This window comes from Chlorocebus sabaeus, chromosome 27, assembly GCF_047675955.1.
Source record: "Chlorocebus sabaeus isolate Y175 chromosome 27, mChlSab1.0.hap1, whole genome shotgun sequence".
In the NCBI taxonomy this organism is placed as follows: domain Eukaryota; kingdom Metazoa; phylum Chordata; class Mammalia; order Primates; family Cercopithecidae; genus Chlorocebus; species Chlorocebus sabaeus.
In genome coordinates, this window is record NC_132930.1 from 42694553 (window position 1) to 42716742 (window position 22190).

General features: G+C 44.4%; 1 protein-coding gene across 5 annotated transcripts in view; it reads left to right on the forward strand.

Annotated features, from left to right (window-relative positions):
* Positions 1-22190, forward strand: part of EVC (EvC ciliary complex subunit 1) — a 99386-nt gene that overhangs the window by 56813 nt on the left and 20383 nt on the right. For all 5 annotated transcript variants that reach the window (XM_073012517.1, XM_008017940.3, XM_008017941.3 and 2 more), the window contains exons 12-14: positions 7269-7481; positions 17384-17493; positions 20879-21089. In XM_073012517.1, coding sequence (XP_072868618.1) covers positions 7269-7481; positions 17384-17493; positions 20879-21089 — 534 coding nt within the window. The remainder of the gene's footprint in view (positions 1-7268; positions 7482-17383; positions 17494-20878; positions 21090-22190) is intronic.

Consider the following 22190-nt stretch of genomic DNA (forward strand, 5'->3'; position numbering starts at 1 on the left):
CCAGGTGTTTTGTGGGATCCCCCATAGTCTCTGCAAGTTTATAGTGCAGGTATCCTCCCCTCCTTTTTTAAGGGAGTTGGCCCATGGTCACGCTGCTGGTGGATGGCCGAGTCCTGCAGGTGCCGGATCTCCTACCCCTTGTTCAACCCACTTCCCATTTTTAAGAGATCCAAGCTCACCTGTGCTCTCCAGGACCCACTTGTCAGGGGAACCTAAGCACACTTTACTCTGAAGTCATTAAATGTGCATCTTCAAAACAATCAGGCTGGGGTCCCTGGGGAACATTCTTGGTTCCTATGATGAGGAACCAAGGACTCCCAGGGGCTGGGCCGTGTCCAGGGAATCCCGGAAAGATCCATTCCGTGGACTCTGAACCTTCATCAGTGCATCTTCAGCCCTGGCCACATCCTTGCCTTGCTTGAACCCCACCATGGTCCAGTCTGCCGGGTCTCCACTTGGCAGTGTGGCATTTGGGTCCTTTGTGTGGTGCTGGCCCCTCACTAGTCCTGTGCCTCCCCAACACCCTATACTTCAGTTACTGGGCCATCTGCCCATTTCTGGCCTTGTACTTCCCCTCCCTTCCCTCCCTCCCATCTGTCCCCTCCTCCTGCTTGCCTCGCAAACAACTGAAACAAAAACTACCTCTGCTCAGAGGGAATTATTCTCACCTATTTTCCCCCAAATGCTTTGTTCCTAGAATGACAATAGCAGTGGATAACACTTCTTGAGAACCACACGCTAACTTCTCCAACATTAATGATACTAGCTAGCATCTATTAAGTGCTTGCTGTGTGCTCTGAGCCAGCCAATCCCCGTAAATCCTTTCTCATCCTCATAATCAGCCCTCAAAGTGGGTATTTTCAGCCCCCTTTGACAGATAAGAAGACTGAGCCTTGAGTAGGTTACGGAAGCTTTGAAAAGCTCTGGAGTATGGGTACCTTCCTTGCCCCAAGTCCCTGCTCTGTGAGAAACCTGGGGAGGGCAGCTGGTGGTTTGGATGAGGCTGCAGAGGAGACACGTGAGTGAAGGAGCAAGTTCGGAGTGAGCAGTTTGTCTTTGCCTGGACTGTGTGTGCTTCTGTTTGAGGGGAAGGGGACATCCTCCTAAGCTTAGGGGGTGAGGCTCAGGGCCAGCTTCCGTCCCCCACCGGAGTTCCCTTCTGTCCTGACCCCTTTACACATACTGGGAAAGCAATAATGCAAATTAATTCTGGTTCTATTTCAAGCACAGAATAAGTCAGTATCTCCCAAGTGACACGTGCCAGCTTTAGCGGGAAGCGATGTGTTTTATGGCCTGTCAGACCACGTGACAAAGAATGCAGACTTGAGTCTTTCCAGGGAGCAGACAGGATCCAGCATATTTTTTATTAGAAGGAGCCTAAGCTAATGGACTATGTTGCTTTTACAAAGCTAACCCTTCTCTAATTTACAAATCCCGCATATTTTTGTGATTTGACAGTTATGAACAATAAAGAAAAAGGTTTGTCCCAACCACTGCTGTAGAATAGGAGAGTCCAAGAATGAGAGTCAACTTAAAAATCTGTCTCCTGGAAGAAAATTGGGATTCTCAGAGGCTGGAAAACAATGTCCATCATCCCCATTCATTGAAACTGGTTTTATTGTGAAATAGAACACATATGAATAAATAAAGCATAATCTTACGAATCAACAAATGATTATTGTAAAACATTTATGAAACCATGTGGAGCAAGAAAGAGAATGTAGCCGGGACCCCAGAACACCCCCATGCTTCCTCTCCATCCTAACACCCTCCCCGCTCCCAGGAGCCATCATCTAGCTGATACAGAAATCAGATCCCTGGTTTGATTTACAGTTGTAAATCTCAGAGCACATCCCTGGACATTGTTGTGCAGCTTTGGCAGTTTTTGAACTTTATGTAAATGGAATCGTACAGCATGCGCTTTGTCCCATTGGCCTTTCACTCAACTTTACATTTGAGAGATCCATTCATGTGGTTGTATGTGGCAGTAGTTCATTCTTCCTCATTGCTGTGGCGTGTTCTGTTGTGTAAATACAATGCCATACATTTACCCATCCTACTAGTGATGGGCTTTGGAGTCTTCTTGTGTTACACATTGGCTGACATGAACTTTCTTGTAGAAGCTGTGTGCACATATTTCTTTTGGATATACCAAAGAGTGGAATTATTGGATTAAAGAATATTTGTAGCTTCAATTTTTATCCCATATAGTTATTGATTAAGATTTGGAATTTATAGGTCGATTCGAGGAGAATTAATGTCTTTGCAATATCAAGTCTTCCAATCCGGAAACATGGATTGATACATTTATTTAGGTCGTATGTAATTTAGTTTTTCTTAATATTGCTTTGTGGTTTCTACCATTAGATATAATGTGTAATATAGCTGTTTTTTTTTTCTTTAATCATGTTAAGGAAGTTTCTTTCCGTTCCTAATTTGCATAGAAATTAAATTTTGTAAAATGCTTTTATCTTCCTCTATTGAGGTAATCAGTGTAATATTTTTCTCCTTTATTCTATTAACTTGGCAAATTTTATTGATTTGGTAATGTTATTAAGTAAATACAAATTTATAACTTTTTCATTTTTCCAGTGAATTAAACCTTTCAGCATTAGGAAATGACCCCTTTGTGTCTAGTCATGTTTTGTTTTATTTTTCTTTAAGACTATTTTATCTGCTATTCACGTAGCAAAAAGTGACCCTGTGTTTGCTAGGTGCTGGCTATTCATTTGTTCATTCATTCACACATTCATTCTTTAAAAAATATTTACCTGAGTAGCATCAAGGTCATGGGCACTGGACCTCAACTGTCAGAGCTGTGTGTAAACTTGTGCAACTTATTTAACTTCTCTTTTACATGTAAAGAGGAAGCCTTGGTTTCCTTGTCTGTAAATTTCTTCCATCAGTTTGGGAAATTTCATTATCTCTTCAAATACTGCTTCTACCCAGACTTTCCCTCCAACCCTTCAGAAACTCCAATTTAACATGTTGGACCTTCCCATTGTATCTTCTATGTTGTTATCTTTTCCTCCATATTTTCCATCCTTTAGTTTCCCCCTTGCTTTGTTCTGCTAGTTTCTTCTGATCTATTTTCCATGGTGCTAATTCTCTCTTCAGCTGCACCTAAACTGCTATTAAACCTGTACATTGAGTTCTTAATATTGGACAATATTTTTCAATTCTAGAACTGCTAGTTTGCTCTTTTTAAACTAAGTAGTGTCACTTTTTATAATTTCCAGCTCCTTGCTTAAATGTTTAAGAGTGGCTTTTAACTTCATGAGCATAGTAACCATTGATACTTTAAAGATCATGTCTTGTAATTATATGCTGACTTGTAATTGCTCTCTGAAATACCTGTGGGTTTGTTTCTGATGCCCATTGTTTGTGTAGGTCTTTGATTATGTTATCTTATATCCTCATGTGTCTGTTTATATTTTGTGTACTATGTTTAAAATTTGCACATTTATTTGTAGAAATAATTTCAGGTATACAATGATACTGTCAGATATCAGCACCTCTAGTGGTCCAGGGTCACGTTAATTCGAAGTCAGGGCTTAGAATATCCTGGGCAATCTAAGTAACTTGACTCTAGGTTACAGTCTGTATACCCAGTCTGGGCTGGTTCTCTTCCATTTCACTAATATTTCTCCAGTGTGCCTTTTTGGGTCCCAACCCTAAGTGTGGAATGGTTTACCAGGCCCCTACCCATAATGAATGATGAACTCAAACTTCTGACTCCTGACAGCTTCAGGCTGTCAAAAGACCCGCTCAGCTGTTCAGTCATCTCCTCTGAATCAACCATCACTCCCCAGGTAAAAGCAGCCCAAAGGCTGAGTATTTCCCTCCAGATGTGTCTTCCCAGCCCTTGGCCTATGTACTCATCACAATCGTGTTAGCTCTTTGCAACTTTTATGAAGACTTAATAATTATTTTGTTCACCTATCTTTTTCATTCACCCCCAGTGAAAGGATTGATCCAAGTTATCTGGTTAGCCATATCAGAAATCTAATCTCTAAATCTTTTAAAAGAATGTGGGTTCCATATGCCCTTATCATGATAACTTTATTCTGACCAAAGTCAGGGTTGGCCATAAGCTTAAGAGTATGGCATTCATTAGGTTGATTTAACATTGATTTGAATGAAATTTAACTTATATTCATTGAGCACAGCAAGTATGACCTAGGGACATACACAATACTAAGTGTATGTGTGAGAATATGTTTATTTTCCTTTCAAAAAACCAATTATCCATGTAGCACACTGGCTAAGGGTATGAGTCCAAGAGTCCAATGGCCAGGACCTACCATCTATAAACTGTCTTCCAGTTACTCATCTTCTCTGTGCCTCAGTTTCCTCATTTATAAAATGATGATAATTATAATAGAATGCCTTGATTGAACTGTTGTATGGATTGAGTGATATTATGCAAAAACAGTGTTCTTGACTCAAATTAGTAATTCTTAACAATTACATTTATTATCACCTGTCATTTTCCGGGGACTCTGCTAGGCCCTGCAAATGAAAAGGTGGTAAGAAGAAACTCTGTGGTCTTGTCCATGAGAAGGACAATCATACAGCCAGTGCCTGCAAAGGGTGGTGAGTGCTGGAGGGGCAGCAGCAAAGGAGGGGCACCTCCTCTGGGGTCCGTAAGACCACCAGGTTCAGTGGTTCACTAGGACAGCTCACAGACTCAGCCTATAGTTGTACCTATGGCTAGGACTTAGTGTGGTGAAAGGGTTCCAAGCAAAATCAGCAAAGGGAAAAGCTACAAGGGGTAAAATCCAGAGGAAACCAGGCACAAGTTTCCAGAATCCTCTCCCCATGGAGTCACACGGGATGCACTTAATTCACATGAGTTGCAGTAGCATGTGTGAAATGTTGTCTTCCAGGGAAGCCATCCTGAGCTTAGAGTCCAGGGGTTCTGTTGGAATCAGTCATACGGGCACACCTCTTTCCTGTCATGTATCAAGATTCCAGACTCCAGAAAGGAAAGCAGATGTTCAGCTAAGCCACATTGCACCTAATGAGACCTTGTGGTCAGGGGGCCTTGCCAGAAAAGGAGACCTTGAATTGATTTTTGGAACATGCGAGGAGAGTTCCTGGGTGGAGGGGGACGTGGGTGCTCTAGTTGCGTTGGGGCATGGCGTATTCAGGGACTGCTGGCACGTGCTTGGTTGGGGAGGATATGACATGTGGGTGCAGACCCTAGTGTGACAAAACCGCTATATCGGGGAGCTGTGGTCTTGGGGGATGACAGATAAACTGTGGCTTAGATACCCTGGTGGGCTAATCAAACAGCTGGTGGGAGCTCAGGGTCAGAAATGCCCATGTTAGTGGCCCAGGGAAAGCTCCAGAGAAGGGATTATTTTGGAGGAATTTTTCAGGGTGAGGAGTCCATTCTAGGTGTGAAAGTAATTGGAGATGGGGCAAAAGGAGTGGCTTTAAAAAGCCTCTGGACCAGGCATGGTGGCCCACACCTGTAATCCCAGCACTTTGGGAGGTCAAGGCAGGCAGATCACTTGAGCTCAGGAGTTCGAGAGTAGCCTGAGCAACATGGCAAAACCTCATCTCCACAAAAAATTATAAAAAAATTAGCCAGGCATAGTGGCATATACTCCTATAGTCCCAGCCATTTGGGAGGCTGAGGTGAGAGGATCACCTGAGCCCAGGAAGTCGAGGGCGTGATCACACCCCTGAACTCCAGCCTGGGCGACAGAGGAAGATCCTGTCTCAAAACAAAACAAAACAAAAAGCATCTGCATAATGAAACATGCAATGAGATGCCATTTATGAGGTGAATGAACACACACACCAAAAGCCACCTTTATGAACATGATATGCAGGGAAAGTGTAGACGTGTAAACTGGAAAGAGGGTCACTGCGTTCATGGGGATGGCTGTCTGAGGCTGAGAGGGTGGGGAAAAGAATTGCAGGGAGCCATAAAGAATTCCAACTTAACCTGTAAGGTTCCATGTTTTTTGTTTGTTTGTTTGTTTTTGTTTTTTTTGAGATGGAGTCTCTCTCTGTCACCCAAATTGGAGCACAGTGACACAATCTCAGCTCACTGCAACTTCCGCCTCCCAGGTTCAAGTGATTCTCCTGCCTCAGCCTCCCACGTAGCTGGGATTACAGACCTGCGCCACCATGCCAGCTAACTTTTGTATTTTTTAGTAGAGACAGGATTTCACTGTGTTGGCCAGGCTGGTCTTTAACTCCCAACCTCAGATGATCTACCCGCCTCAGCCTCCCAAAGTGTTGGGATTACAGGCATGAGCCACCACGCCCAGCTACCTGTAAGGTTCCATGTTTTAAATGAAAAAAAAAAAAAGAAAAAGATGTGAGTGGTGTATTCACAGGTGTTTAATATTATTATTATGGTGTGGGTTTGTTTTTCATAGTTTTTAGAAAGATATCGGGGTGGGGGAGGTGGGATGAAGGCAACAGAATGATGAGACAAGAAGCAGGACAGCTGGGGCCATCTCTGAGCTGCCCGGAAGCCTTGCTGGGTGATCCTGAGTATGAGGGGAACAGAGATCTTCCACGTTATTTGAGCCAGGAGGACTCATGATAAGATGTGAAGTTTATGAAAATAACTCGCTTAAGCATGGAGGGTGGAGGGGGAGACAGACTTGTGGGGATTGTGAAAATAATCTAGACAGTGACCCAGGGGAGGCCCAAATGATGGTTTTGAGGAGATGCCAGAGATGAAGAGCTCACTGGGGGAGGAGAGCAGGCGTGAAGCTTGGCGAGGAGAGCAGGTGTGAAGCTTGGCGAGGAGAACAGGTGTGAAGCTTGGCGAGGAGAACAGGTGTGAAGCTTGGCTGAGTGGAGCCTGAGAGTGGGTGCATCTCAAGGCTATGCGTGTGTGTGTAAGAGTGTGTCACTGTGCAAGTATATATGAGTGTATGTGTGTATGTGTGCATTTGTCTATGCATGGATGTATGTAGGAGTGTATGCTGGGCTCAAATGTGTATGAAAGCATGCATGTGTTCGTGTGTGTGTGTGCATGTGTGTATATGTGCCTGTGTCTGCATGCATATGTGTATGAGTACATGTGCATGTGTCTGTGTGTACAAGTGTGTGTGCCTGTGGAGGAGTGTACTTGTATATGTGTCTATGCATGCTTGCATATGTGTGACTTGAGAGTTCCTGTCTGTGGGTCTCCTTGTGTCTTGTGGGAGGCTTGTGGAGGAGAGGCAGAGAGCAGCTCAGACCCCACACAGGGTCCTGCCATGACCTGTAACCCCATCTGTGGTTCTCGGCTTCAGGAGCTGTACTGCAGCACCATGGACACTTTCCAGAAGTTCGTGGACGCCCTGTTCCTTCAGACGCTCCCTGGCATGACTGGCCTCCCCCCAGAAGAATGTGACTACTTGAGGCAGGAGGTCCAGGAGAACGCTGCCTGGCAGCTGGGGAAGTCAGATCGCTTCCGGAGGCAGCAGTGGAAACTCTTCCAGGAGCTCCAAGAGCAAGACCAGCAGGTGCGGGCATTTGGGAACCCGGGGGCTGGGGTCTGCATTTTAGAAACACATGAAGAAGCGTGAGAGATCTCACATCCTGAACACCCACTCCTGCCTATTGTAGGTGCTCTACAGAGATGACTCTTGCCTCCCTTTCACAATGGCCCACCACGGGGGCGGGATGAGAGAGCAGAGCCATCATCTCCCTCAGCGGGAAGTTGGAGATCATACCTTAAGTTAATCGATCAAGAAGAGCAGCAAAGCTTGTTCTTTAGAACGAGAGAAATAAGTAACCAACCAAATAGCAGGAAGAAAAGCGGTTCACAGGGAGTGGACTCGGTGGGGGTGGGGCAGTGGCACACACAGGACTCCTGTTTTTCAGTAACAGTCTGATTATCAAGATCATGGATTTATGCTGAGACAGAATCGTTACCCCCAAAGGTATCTACACTGTGTTCCCTTACATGGCAAAAAGCAGGTGTGGTTGAGTGAAGGATTTTGAGATAGGGATGCTGGTAAGCCCAGCATAATTGCAAGGGTTCTTACAGGAGACAGGCAGAAGGGTGGGAGTCAGAGAAGGAGGGTTGATGTTCTAAGCAGAGGTCGGAATATTGTGACTGTGAGCCTAGGAACTCTGGCTGTTTCTGGAAGCTGGAAAGGTCAAGGAGCACATTCTCCCCTATAGCCTCCAAAAGAGAGCACAGCCCTGCTGACACCTTGATTTTAACTCATTAAGACCCATTTCAGCCTCCTAGGCTCAAAACTGTAAGGTAATAGATTTGTGTTGTTTTCAGCCACAGCTTGTAGCAATGTGGGACAGCAGCAATGGGAAACTAATAATACAGATTGATTTTTTTTTTTTTTTTTTTCTGAGATGGAGTCTTGCTCTGTCACCCAGACTGGAGTGCCATGGTGCAATCTCAGCTCACTGCAACCTCTGCCTCCCAGGTCCAAGCGATTCTCCTGCCTCAGCCTCCTGAGTAGCTGGGATAACAGGCACGTGCCACCACACCTGGCTAATTTTTGTATTTTCAGTAAGATGGGGTTTCACCATGGTGGCCAGGGTGGTCCCAAACTCCTGAACTCAAGTGATCTGCCTTCTTCGGTCTCCAAAAGTGCTGGGCTTACAGGCATGAGCCACTGCGCCCAGCCCGCATTGATTTTATCTTTAAAAAATTAAAAACTGTTAAATGAAAGAAGGTATTTCCAAATTCAGCATCCACCAAGACCATCTGCAAGTCCTTTCTCCCTTGCCTTCGGCCCTCTAGAGACTGGGAAACTAACATCCTCAACATCCATATCCCTCGCAACTAGCCATGGCTGAGTGACACTGCTCTGGCCTTTGAAACAAGGCAAAGGGCTTCTGTTTCCTGATACCAAAGCTGGTTTTGCTTGGAGCTGCCCCCTTCTTCAGTGTCCTATTCTTCCTTCCTAGAACGCACGGGAGGCCTGGAGGTGTATCAGCCTTTCTCTGCCCTAGAGGCAGCCTATGTGAGCCTGGTGGGCTCCAGTGGTTGGAACAGTCTCAGACAGCCCCGAGCCCCTGGCAGTGCTGTTAAGCCACTGCTTTAGACCTGAACCGCCAGCCCCTACATGCTTATTGTCAGAAACAAGCCCTGTTTCTTTAAGTTGGGTTTGCAATTAGTTACAAAAGATCAGTCTGACTGATGCATCCATCTAAAAGAGGTTTCCTAAAACAATTCCTTGGGGCAATAGAAAGTACAAAGTAGATAGAGGAAAGCATTGTGCAAACGCATGACCAGTCACAGCTGTGAGGACAGGCACAGGGCCTAGTTGCCAGCCCGAATGAATTCTTAGACCTCCTTCTAGTTCATTCAGTCCTCTGTCAGTGGCATCTGGTTGCCCTGTCATAGGTGACTTGTCTGTCTCCTGCATTTGGCTGAGTTTCTTGAGGACAGCAACCCTGATTTTCATCTTTACACTGCCTATTCAAAGCCCGGTGGCTGCAATATGGCAAATGTTCAGGAAAACTTGTTGCATTTCCAGCAACAATAATGCAGCTTTGGAAATGATGACAGTGTCGCCTTTGCCCTGTATTCTTCTAAGGGATCTAAATGAAGCTGAATTCATCCAATTCATTCCAAATCCTGGGCTGCAGACCAATTCATTTACAGTCTCTGGGGAGGGAGCGGGACCTGAGCCTCAGTGTCTTAGAAACCAAGTAAGCCTAATGGGCCTCTGAAGTGGACCCACTAAATGAGTGTAGGGGCCTTTTAGAGATCATTGTGGTTTTGCAGCCAGTTCCATAACCTCAGAAGCCTAAGACGGGTTTGAGCCAGAGCAGGCACGTTAATGGGCTGTGTGACTTTAGCCAGTGAGCTGACCTCTTGCAACTCTGTGATTTTACACAGCTTGCTAAAAATACCTCAGAACTCCAGCTTCTGTGTGAAAACTAAGGGTCACAATATCCAAATGATTGCATGGAGATAATGCAAGTTAAGACCTTTTGCACAGTATCTATTGACTCATTTAAAAGACTTTTTGCACAGTATCTATTGACTCATTTAATGGCATTGACAGTGAAGGAATCCAGAATTTCATTTCTGACAAAACACCTATGATTCATCTAAAACTCTCTGGTTAGGAGTCTTAAGTTATTTTAGGCAAACAGTAGACTGTGCACAGCTCTGTTTGTAATGTTTTACTTGTTTACTTTGTGAGCATATGATTGTGAATTTTTCTTGGCATGTGGGGAAGGTTTCCGGCTGAGTTTTGCATGCAGGAAGCAAGCAGGAGAGTTAATTACCTCATTAACTGATTACATAAGTATGACCCAAGACTGTTTTCTCAAGGTGTCTATGTCATAGTTAACTTACTGATTACTTAATTGCCTTAAATTAACACATGATAGCTGGGCGTGGTGGCTCACACCTGTAATCCTAGCACTTTGGGAGGCTGAGGCAGGCGGATCATGAGGTCAGGAGATCGAGACCATCCTGGCTAACACGGTGAAACCCCGTCTCTACTAAAAATACAAAAATTAACCAAGCGTGGTGGCGGGTGCCTGTAGTCCCAGCTACTTGGGAGGCTGAGGCAGGAGAATGGCATGAACCCAGGAGGCAGAGCTTGCAGTGAGCCGAGATGGTGCCACTGCACTCCAGCCTGGGCAACAGAGCGGGACTCCATCTCAAAATAAATAAAATAAAATAAATTAATTAACTAATTAATTAACACACGATAGTTAGAGATCTACCTGCCATATTTCTCATTGATGAAAAAGAAGAGAAATGAGCTCTCTGTGGTTCAGATGAATATTAGTCATGAGAAGAAAAGCACCAATGAAGCTATTCATGGAAAATCAAAAATATCAACTTCAAATTGCCTTTCCCACATTGTTTTCTATCCAAAAAGACAGTTGATTATTTCATATCCCATTGCTCAGGGAAGTTGTTAAACATTATGGAATTTGTGAATTACACTGTTGGAACAGGTTGTAGAATGGTGTTTCTCAAAATTTAATCTGCTCTAATGCAGCTGTCTGGGCTTCTCCCAGTCCCCTCGCGGTAGGCGGCTACAATGGCCCCCCAAGGAGACCCACATCCTTATCCCTAAAACCCATGAATATGTCTGGTTACAAGGCAAAAAGGACTTTGCAAATGTGATTAAGCAAAGGATCATGAGATGGGGATATTCTCCCTATGATCTGGCTGGGCCCCACGTCATCACAAGGGTCCTTATAAGTGAAAAAGGAGCATCAGTGCCAGCGTGAGGCAGTGAGGAAGACTCTGCAGCTGTTGCTGGACTTGAAGATGGAGGAAGGGGCTGTGAGCTGGGAATGCAGGTGCCCTCTAGGAACTGGAAAAGGCAAGAAAATGGATTCTGCCTCAGACCCTTGGGGAGGAGTGCAGACCTGCCGACTCTCATTTCAGGCTTCCGATCTCCAGAAATGTAAGGTAATAAGTGTTGTTTTAAGCCACCAAATTTGTAATAATTTGTTACAGCAGCCACAGGAAACTAACACACCAGTGGGTAGGAGTGGGGCAGGGAATGTGGCAGTTGGTGCACTCCTTAGCATAAAGAGTAAAGAACACCAGTGCTAGAGGCAGTCTGAGTTTGAATCCTGGGTCCCCACCTTACTCTCCTCTCCCTCTCTCTCTGCACCCCACTCCAGGTGTTTTTCATCATTTCATCACCAAGTCTGCTCTCCTCTGTGCGGAGCTTTCAGGCCTCCTCTTACTGGACTCAGTGGTGGTGGTTGGCCAAGTTGATCTCTTCCCTCCTCCTTGAAACACCCACTAGACTCTCTTGCTTCTCCTCCCAGCTCACTTCTTTCTCCTCCTTAGTCTCCTTTGCTGGCCCCTTCCCAGCTCCTTAATTTCTGAACACTGGAGAGCCCTGGGGTGCAGTATCCAATCCTCTTCTTTATCTACATGCACTGTCTCAGTGATCCCATCCAGTCACACATCATCTGTATTAGTTTTCTAATGCTGTGTAACAAGTAACCCCCAAACTAGAAGCTTAAAACAACTTGCACTTACTGTCTCACAATTTCTGTGGGTCAGGGGTCCAGGCACAATTTAACTGGGCCCTTTGTTGAGGGCCTCTCACAAGGCAACATCCAATCCCTGGGCTGGGGCTGGAGTCTCATCTGAAGGCTTGACTGGAGAAGAGTCACTTCCAGGCTCACTCACATGGCTCTTGTCAGGTTTGTTCCTCAAGAGTCATTGGACTGAGAGCCAACAGCTTCCAAATTTATAGCCTTAGCTCAGGATCGTTCCTGAACTCAGATCTACATGAAGTCTCCATTTAGATGACTGATAGATGTGAGAAGTTCGTGTGTCAAAAACTGTTGCTCTTCCTGCCAACCTGCCTTACCCACAGCCTTCCTCCGTTTTTGTACTAAATTGGGGCAGAAACCTTGGGGTCATCCTTGACTCCTCTTTCTTTCGCACCCTACATTGGTTGACAAGAAATCCCATTGGTTTTGCCTGCAGTCTAATCCTGAATGTGACCACTATTCAGCACCTCCCCTCTTAGCACCCTAGTCAAAACCACTCTGGTCTGGGTTACTGCAATAGCTGACCAACTGCTCTACCTCCATTCTCAACGCCCAGCCAGAGCTTAAAGATACTTTTAAGACAATCTTGTCCAACCCACAGGCTGCATGCATCCCAGGATGGCTTTGAATGCGCCCAACAGAAATTCGTAAACTTTCTTAAAACATCATGAGATTTTTTTGCATTTGTTTTAGCTCATGAGCTATCATTCATATTAGTGCATTCTATGTGTGGCCCAAGTCAGTACTTCTTCCAGTGTGGCCCAGGGAAGTGAAAAGATTGGACACCCCTGTTTTAAGACATCCTATATGCCACTAATGTTTAGGATACACATTTAAAAATATTTTAACACCCCTGAAATCAAGATACATTTTAATTTATTTGGCAGTGACTTTTCTCTGTTAGTGATACCGGAAATAATTGGGCATCTTACAGTCATGAGCACAATAGATTTGATAGGGAACACTAAGTCACATCATGTTGCTTCTCTGCAGAACCCCCAATGGCTTCTCATTTCCCACAGCATAAAAGCCACAGACTTCACCACACTCTGCAAAGCCCACCATGTCAGGCCCTGGCTGCCCTCTGACTGCACTGGCATGCTCCCCGCAGCCCCACTGGTTCCTTGCACTCCTCTGGCTCCTGCTGGAGCCATGCTCCTGCCTCACCCCACCCTGCTACTAGTCTTTGCTCCATGTCACCTTCGCTGTGAGGCCTACTCTGACCATGCTGTTTAAAACTGCAATGCCCCCCTCACCCCCAGCACTCCAGTGTTTCCCTCAGGAGTTGATTTTAGAGCCCACCCCACCTAAAAACCCTCCCTGCTTCCAGGAGGACACTACCAAATTTTCAGCACATACTAGGCATCAATCAATAGCTCTTTCCCTTTCTCCGCATAATACATGAGAGTTTGAAAAAAAGAGTAAAACTTACCCAAGGCCACAAAATGACTTGGTAGCAATGACCAGCATTCTAGCCTGAGGAAGCACCTCTTCTGAATATCCACATGTACAAGCCTGCATTTGATAATGCTGAAGAGGTTTGTGTGACAACTGCAGGCACCATCTGGTCCAGAGATCTTGACCTTACCGATCATCATCAAATCCTATTGCTAGTTTTAGCTACATTCTCAAAACACGCAGCAAAGACCCGTATATACTTTAGTAGCAATGCAAACTCACCTTTCAAAGAATCAAGACTGGCCAGGCATGGTGGCTCACACCTGTAATCCCAGCACTTTGCGAGGCCAAGGTGGGTAGATTGCCTGAGGTTGAGAGTTCAAGACCAGCCTGGCCAACACAACGAAACCCCATCTGTACTAAAAATACAAAAATTAGCCAGGCGTGGTGGTGCATGCCTGTAATCCCAGCTACTCTGGAGGCTGAGGCAGGACAGTCTCTTAAACCCGGGAAGCGGAGGTTGCAGTAAGCTGAAATCACGCCATCTCACTCCAACCTGGGTGACAGAGTGAGACTCCATCTCAAAAAAAAAAAAAAAAAAACAAAAAAAAACAGAATTTTCTAGAATGTTCTGGTTTCCCTAGCACTCTGACAGATTATTGTAAACTCCTCACAAGAGGAGTCAGAGATGGGATTTAATGAAATGTTCCAGATAGCACAGTGTTGTTTTGTGAGCGTTAAGCACAAGTGTTATGAATCACAGCGTCCACCAGAACTGAAGTCTAGGCTGCTGGTGCTTCTGTCCAGGCCTCTGTGTTTAACATGCATTCCAAATGCAGTGTGCGCCATCTCCAGGCTGCCAGAGGTAGAGCCTTTTAAAAAGCCATGGGAAAGGGAAGGACTCTCACCTTAAGGATGGAGTCCTTGGTTGTAGCATGGTCTTGCTGAGTTAGGTGCATCTCCTGGTGATGTGAGATCGTCAGGGAGGAGGAGCATGGTGGATTTAGAAAATATTTGAACTTTGTAGACAGAAAGATGTAGATTTCAGTTCCTGCCTCACTGTTTATTACCTGTGGGACGTTGGACCTCGTTAGAATGTGCTTGTAACGTGTGTTCTTTTAAAAACAGAGGAGATTAATAGCCCTAAAAACAATATACTAAGAAACAAGACAATACATTGAAAAAATATACTTTATGAATGAAAATTATAGTAATGAGGCCAGGAGTGGTAGCTCACGCCTGTAATCTTAGCACTTTGGGAGGCTGAGGTGAGTGGATCACCTAGGTCAAGAGTTCAAGACCAGCCTGTCCAACATGGTGAAACCCCGTCTCTACTAAAAATACAAAAATTAGCTGAGCATGGTGCCAGGCAACTGTAATCCCAGCTACTCCAGAGGCTGAGGCAGGAGAATTGCTTGAACCCGGGAGGCGGAGGTTGCAGTGAGCTGAGATCTCACAGGAGATCACTCAGACTGGGCGACAGTGAGACTCCGTCTCAAAGAAAAAAGAACATTATAGTAATGAAAACAGAAATCTAATTGGATTAGTTAACAGAATAGCAGATTAAATGGTGGCTAAAGAAACAGTGTGTGAACTGGAAGATGAGTGTGAGAAGGTGGTCCCAGAAGACAGCTTAGAGGTCTGAAGAGACGGAAAATATGGAAGAAGAGACATGGAGAATAGGATGACAAAATCCTATAGGAGTAGAACGTATCTAATTCTGTGGAAATAAAATAGGCAATTTTTAAAACAGTAAGTGAGAACAGAGGGAGTGAGGGAAATAAGAAATAATATCGGGCAAAGGAACATTGATGATTCAAACAATGAACGGAAGAGTTTAGAAACAAACAGTTTAGATGAAGAATTTAGAAAACAGCACAGAACCACAATAATGGAGAGCAGTATCCCAGCAGGCAGAGAGAACACTGGAATCTTATTTCTCCTTCTAGTTTGGAGGAGGGCAGAAGTATTAACTTTATATTTACAAATTAAATAGACAACTTAAAAACTGGAGAGTAATCACATGGGAGAGAAAAGAACAGCGCCTCCCGTCCAGGAGCCAGCCCGTTACACACAGCGGGGCCTGGGTGTTCTCCTATTGAACAACCAACCACTGGGCATCAACAAGATGAGGCCCCTCTGTTCCATGAAAGGTGGAGCCAAAAATGAGGCCAACCAGCCACCATACCTGAACACAGACCAAACATGGACATTGTCCAACTCCCTACCCCTGACATGCCCAGACACCCCGTCCTGGCTGAGCCAAGCCTGGCTTCATTAAACCCTCCCCAGATCACCTCCCACAGCCCACACCTGGGCCTCTCTAACCCCTCTACACGTTCTCCCTCGCTGCATCAAGTGATAACCCAATCTGTTCAGCCGCAGGGGAGCTCTGATGGTCTTTGCAGTGCATTGACAGAGTAAAAGAACGAAGCAGAATATATGACTTTCAAGGGAGAGAAAAAAGTATCCCAGAATGCAGGTTAGAGACCTAAAAGATGGTGAATCCAATAAAAGAGAAAAACAAGTTGGGAAGAATGCACATTTCATAATACCTAGAAAACACCAGATTGGATGGTGGGAATAAGTCCAAGCCTACCATTAGTCACGATAAATAGTAGCAGATCCATTTCAATTGCTAAAAACACATTTCCTAATCTAGCTATGTGGCATTACAGGAGACACAGCTAGATCATCAAAAGTTAGAAAGTCAAGGGAAGGGAAACAATATCCCAGGCAAATATCCCCCTAAAGAAAATGCATGATACTAAGATCCGACAAATTATACTTTAGGCAGAAAACATGTTTTAGGGATGAAAAGAGTCATTACATAATGTGAGAGGAACATACAACAATTTAGCCACAAAACACCTAAAGCAAAATTTGACAGACTTGAAAGATGAACAAATTGAAACTATGGTGGGAGATTTTAATACCCCATCTCACAGAAAATAACAGACGAATCAGACAGTAAGTCAGGCCATGAAAAGATCTGTTCTGAACAACACAGTCAATTAGGATGAGCAGAAGCTCCTACATCGAATTTTGTGCACCATATTTGTGGATAATATGAATGTCTCTATTGAAAAGCCAGAAGGATCTACAAACTGTCACAACTATGAAGATTGCTCTGAAATGTCACCACATACAAAATCAATATCCCAAACCAATAGATTTCCTCCATACCAGCAACATCCAGTGATAAAGAAAGATCATCTTCAGAATAAAAGCCACAAGCTGCCTAAAAATAAGTTGACCAATATGTGTAAGAGCTTAAGGGAGACGTTTTTAGAATGTTATTGAAGGCATAAAGAAAACTGAGAGAAATGGCATGTCTTAGGGTGGAAAACTCAATTTTGCGAAGATGGCGATTCTCTCCAAATTGATCTGTAAAATCAACCCAATTATGAGAAAATTCCAAAGAGTCTTTTTAAAGTTGACCAGCTGATCCTAAAAGTCATATGAAAGGAAAAACAACCAGGAATAGCTAAGGCAGCTTTGAACAAGAGGATAAGACAGGACCTACCCTTGCTGCACTGATGTTTAATTGCTGCAACATTAGCAATCATGGTATTGGTGCAGAAACAGACAGACCAATAGAAGAAAATACAGAAGCTGGGACAAGATGTGTGTGTATATGTTAATTATACAAGACAAAGTGGCATTGGAGGAAAGCCAGAAAAAAATAAATTATTTAATAAACATTGTTGGCACAATTATCCATTTATCCAGAGAAAATTAGATCCCTTCCTAACTCCACAGAAAATAAATTTTAGATACTTCAATTTAAATTATTTAAAATTTTCCCATTTGCATTTTCCCTAAATGCAGATAGGAAAGATTTTAAGCTTTTAGAAGAAAATGCAAGAGAAAATGTTAATGAAATCGGAGCAGAAAGGGATTTAAAAAGGAAACACACACACAAGAAACAAAATGCACAATCCAAGCAAGGAGGATTGTTGAAATGAGTAACCACATACCCGCTCTGTCCCTCTCCTGAGTTCAGGTGTGGATGGAGGAGTGTGCGCTGTCCAGCGTGCTGCAGATGCACCTGAGGGAGGACTACGAGGGCACCATCCGCGGCGTCTTGGGCCGACTGGGCGGCCTCACTGAAGAGTGAGTACAGCTCCCTGAAGGCCTGGGGCTTTGTGTCCTGCATGATGCTCCGTCCAGCCTCAGCGTCCTCATCTGTACAGTGGGCACACTGACTGCCCCTCGGCTTCCTCTGAATGTAAATGACTTAATGTTTCTTAGCCTTGATTTCCTCATCTATAAAATGGGCTAATGATATCTACTTCATAGAGTTGTCTGTCACAGGAACTTTTTTAAACAGCTTTTTTCAGGTATAGTTTACAATACATTTATTTTATGAGTACAATTCAGTGATTTTCAGTAAATTTACAGAGTTCTACTCCATCACCACAATCCAAATTTAGAACATTTCCATCACCCCAAAAATTGCTACAATGCAATTTTTAAAAGATCTCTTGTGCCCTATTGCAGCCACTCCCCAATTATCAGTTTTTATATTCATTTTTCACATTTTTGCTATAACTATTAGTGCAATATGGTCTTTTCAATTTGCTGGAAAGTATTTTTTTCCTTCTTTCATATGAGAAAAAAATACGTGTGTGTATATATATGTGTGTGTGTGTGTATATATATATATGTGGGGTTTTTTGGTTTTTTGGGGGTTTTTTTGGAGACAGAATCTTGCTCTATCGCCCAGGCTAGAGTCCAGTGGTGCAATCTCGGCTCACTGCAGCCTTCCTCCACCTCCTGGGTTCAAGTGATTCTCCAGCTTCAGCCTCCCGAGTAGGGGGGATTACAGGTGCCTGCCATCATGCCTGGCTAATTTTTGTATTTTTAGTAGAGATGGGGTTTCACCATGTTGGCCAGGCTGGTCTCAAACTCCTAACCTCAAATGATCCACCCATCTCAGCCTTCCAAAGTGTTAGGATTACAGGCGTGAGCCACCGCGCCCAGCTGAGAAAAAAATTTTGATATAGCTATTTTTTAGTTTTATTTTTCAACTTTTATTTTAGATTCAGAGGGCATATGTGCAGGTTTGTTACAAAGGTATATTGCATGATGCTGAGGATTGGGGTACAGCTCCCATCACCCAGGTAGTGGACGCAACACCCCGTAGATAGTTTTTTAACACTTGGCCCCCGCTTGTAGTCTCCAGTGTCTACTGTTCCCATCCTTATATCTATATGTGCCCAATGTTTAGCTCCCACCTATAAGTGAGAACATGCAGTATTTGGTTTTCTGTGTCTGCATTAGTTTCCTTAGGGTAATGGCTTCCAGCCGTATCCATGTTACTGCAAATAACATGATTTGATTATTTTTTATGACTGCATAGTATTCCGTAGTGTATATGTACCACATTTTCTTTATCCAGTCCACCGCTGATGAGCACCTAGGTTGAATCTGTGTCTTTGCTATCGTGAATAGTGCTGCAATGAACATATAAGTGTATATATACACTTATGTATATATACGTATTATGTATAACTTATACATAAGTGTATATATAAGATATATGTGTATATAAAGACATATACGTGTGTATATATACATAGTTATATATGTGTATATAAAGACATATATAACTTATACATAAGTGTATATGTAAGATATATGTGTATATAAAGACATATATATGTATATGTCTTTTAGGTAGAATTTATTTTCAAGTTATTTTCCTTTGGGTATTGATATAACTATTTTTTAGTTGTCCAGCCCTTTGCAGAAAACAAATTGTGTATACCATCAAGAAGCAGGTGTCTAGCTATGGAATTGGATAATACAGGGGAAACATGAGAAGAGGATGGAGGCCAGGTGAGGTGACTCACATCTGTAATCCCAGCACTTTGGAAGGCTGAGGTGGGCAGATCACCTGAGCTCAGGATTTCAACACCACCCAGGGCAACATGGTGAAACCCCGTCTCTACTAAAATACAAAAAATTAGCTGGGTGTGGTGGCGGGTGCCTGTAATCCCAGCTACTTGGGAGGCTGAGGCACAAGAATCGCTTGAGCCCCGGAGGCGGAGGTTGCAGTGAGCTGAGATCGCACCATTGCACTCCAGCCTGGGCTACAGAGTGAGACGCCATCTCAAAAACAAACAAACATGCAAACAAAGAAAAGGATGGAAACATAAGTAGGCTCAGACCAGGGACACCTGGTGAGCCATACTGAGGACAACAGAGAGCGACGGGGAATTTGTCTAGACTGAAAACCTGTGTCTTTTAATTGCATTAATGTCTAGTCCATTTATGTTTAATGTAAATCCTCATGCTGGTATATATTTGGGTTTTCATATCAGTTTATGAAAACTCTCAGATGTTTTCTCTTTAGATCTTCCCCTACCCATTCTCTCCCTCCTCTTTTTCTGGTACTCCAGTGACAGAATTTATGAGGCTTTTCCACTTTATCCCATATGTCTCTTACATGCTACTCTGTATTTTTTATTCTTCTCTGTGGTTCAGCATGGACATTTTCCTTTGAGGTATCTTCCAACCACTCTCTCTTCAGCCATATTTTATCAGGTGCTAAACCCATCTCCTGAGTTGTTCATGTCAGTTATTGTGTTTTCAGTTCTAGGAATGTCCATTTGATTCCTTGTATAGTTTCCAGTTATCTGCTGAAATTCTTCATCTTATTATTTAATTTCTGGAACATATTAATCATAATTAGTATAAAGGTCTGTCTGACTATTCTGTTTTCTGATATCTTGTGGGCATGTTTCTATTGTCTGTTTTCCTCTTTATTTTTAGTTAATTCTCACCTATTTGCATGTCAGGATATTTTTATTGGATGATGACCACTAAGCATGAAAAATTGTAGAAATAATTTAAGACTTCAAATGATACGATCTCTTTCCAGAGAGGATTTATGTTACTTCTAGCAGGAGTTTCAGATAGTGGAAGATTAATTCCACCATGTTGGAATTCAGCTGATTCTGAATTAGGTCTTTGTGGGGAATGGCTTTTATTCCTAGGATGAAGGCAACCACCAAAAAGCCTGAAGTGTTTGCCACCGTCTTCTTGGCGGCTGACTGTCAGACCTCTCTGTTCACCTCTCAGCCTCTCAGCAGACACCTCAAGTTATACAACCAAATGCTGAACCTCTGGCAGGCTGAGGTTTTTTACATGAATCACTGAAATAGGAAGTCAAAAATAGCTCAAGATTTCAGCCTTGGATGTGCTGGTTTTGAGTCATGCCATTAATACTAGTGGCTGCATACTACAGGCTGCTGTACACATGCATTGCACAGCTGGGCAGGATGTGATGAGGTTAAAAAAATTAATAGACAAGTAGATGGTGGCGTGGTGCCCAGGGAGCACCCGCGCCTAAGAGGATGGCATTAGAGGGTGGTGATTCCAACCCGCTTCCTTTTGGAGGAGCTCCCTGTGGGCTGTGGCTGTTTGGGGAGCTTGTCACTGGCTCCGTGAAGCCCAGAGCATTGACCCCACCCCCCACCTGCTTTCCTCAAAGGTCCACGCGGTGTGTCCTGCAGGGGCATGACCTGCTGTTGCGCTCGGCCCTCCGGAGGCTGGCACTCCGTGGCAACGCCCTGGCCACCCTGACACAGATGCGGCTGTCGGGGAAGAAGCACCTCCTGCAGGAGCTCCGGGAACAGCGTGCGCTGGAGCAGGGGTCCTCCCAGTGCCTCGACGAGCATCAGTGGCAGCTGCTCAGGGCCCTGGTAAGACCAGCATGGTGGCCCCACCCATTCCAGACAGGCGGTGCCCCTGCAGCAGGCCCCAGCTTCCAGCACCCAAATCCTGCCACCCCTGGTGCTGCAGAGTTGGGTAATCATTCGCTGGGGCTGCCATAGCAAGGTCCCACAGACTGTGCGGCTTACACAGCACACATTTCCCTGCTCACCATCCTGGAGGCCAGAATTCTGAGATCAGGGCATGGGCAGGGCTGCTTTGATTCTGAGACCACTCTCCCTGGCTTGTATCTGACCGTCTTCAACCTGTGTCCTCCAGGTCCTTCCTCTGTGGGTGACCCGTCTCTTCTAGGGACACCAGGCATATTGGATCACAGCCCATGCTAATGACCTTACTTTACATTAATCACCTCCTCAAAGGCACTATCCACTTACTGACTTCCCATTTTGAGGTACTTGGGGTCAGGGCTTCAACATATGAATTTTGAGAGTACACAGTTTAACCATAACAAGTGAAGACAACGGAGCCCCCGTAGGGCCACCCATGTACCAAAGGTTTTTCACATCACTGATATAATGAGAAATATACTGGAAAACCATACGGACAGGTGCAACTGTCATTGGCGGTGTGGTGGAGAAGGCCTCTGTGGTCTCTTTGAAGTGTGATGACAGATCGAAAGACAGAATTGGCAAGTTGTAGAGCTGGCATTGACACCCAGGTATGCTGACTCCAGGCCTCCTGCACGTAGCCCCCAAGCTCTGGGAGCAGCTGCTGCTCCTTGACCCACGAATGTGGCCCAAGCCCACAGTCTCTTTAGCTGTATCCAGGAGAGTTCCGAGGAGCACCCAGGACTCATGGACCTCTCTCCAGCCCCACTGACTTCTTTCTGTCTTATTTTTACAAATAAAGGCAGTCCTCAGGGCCCTGTGTGCCCTGCCTCAGCTTCTGTGATATCCTAAGAAACTCACATCTGACTTCAAAACCTGGCTCTGCTGTGTGACTTTAGAAAGTTGCTTAACTTCTCCGAGCCTTTGTGTCCTCCTCAGTGCTAGTGTTCAGGTCTCATGATGTTCTAGAAGGATGAGCAAGGCCCCCCATCTTGTGAGGGGTCATAGATGGTACTGGGCACA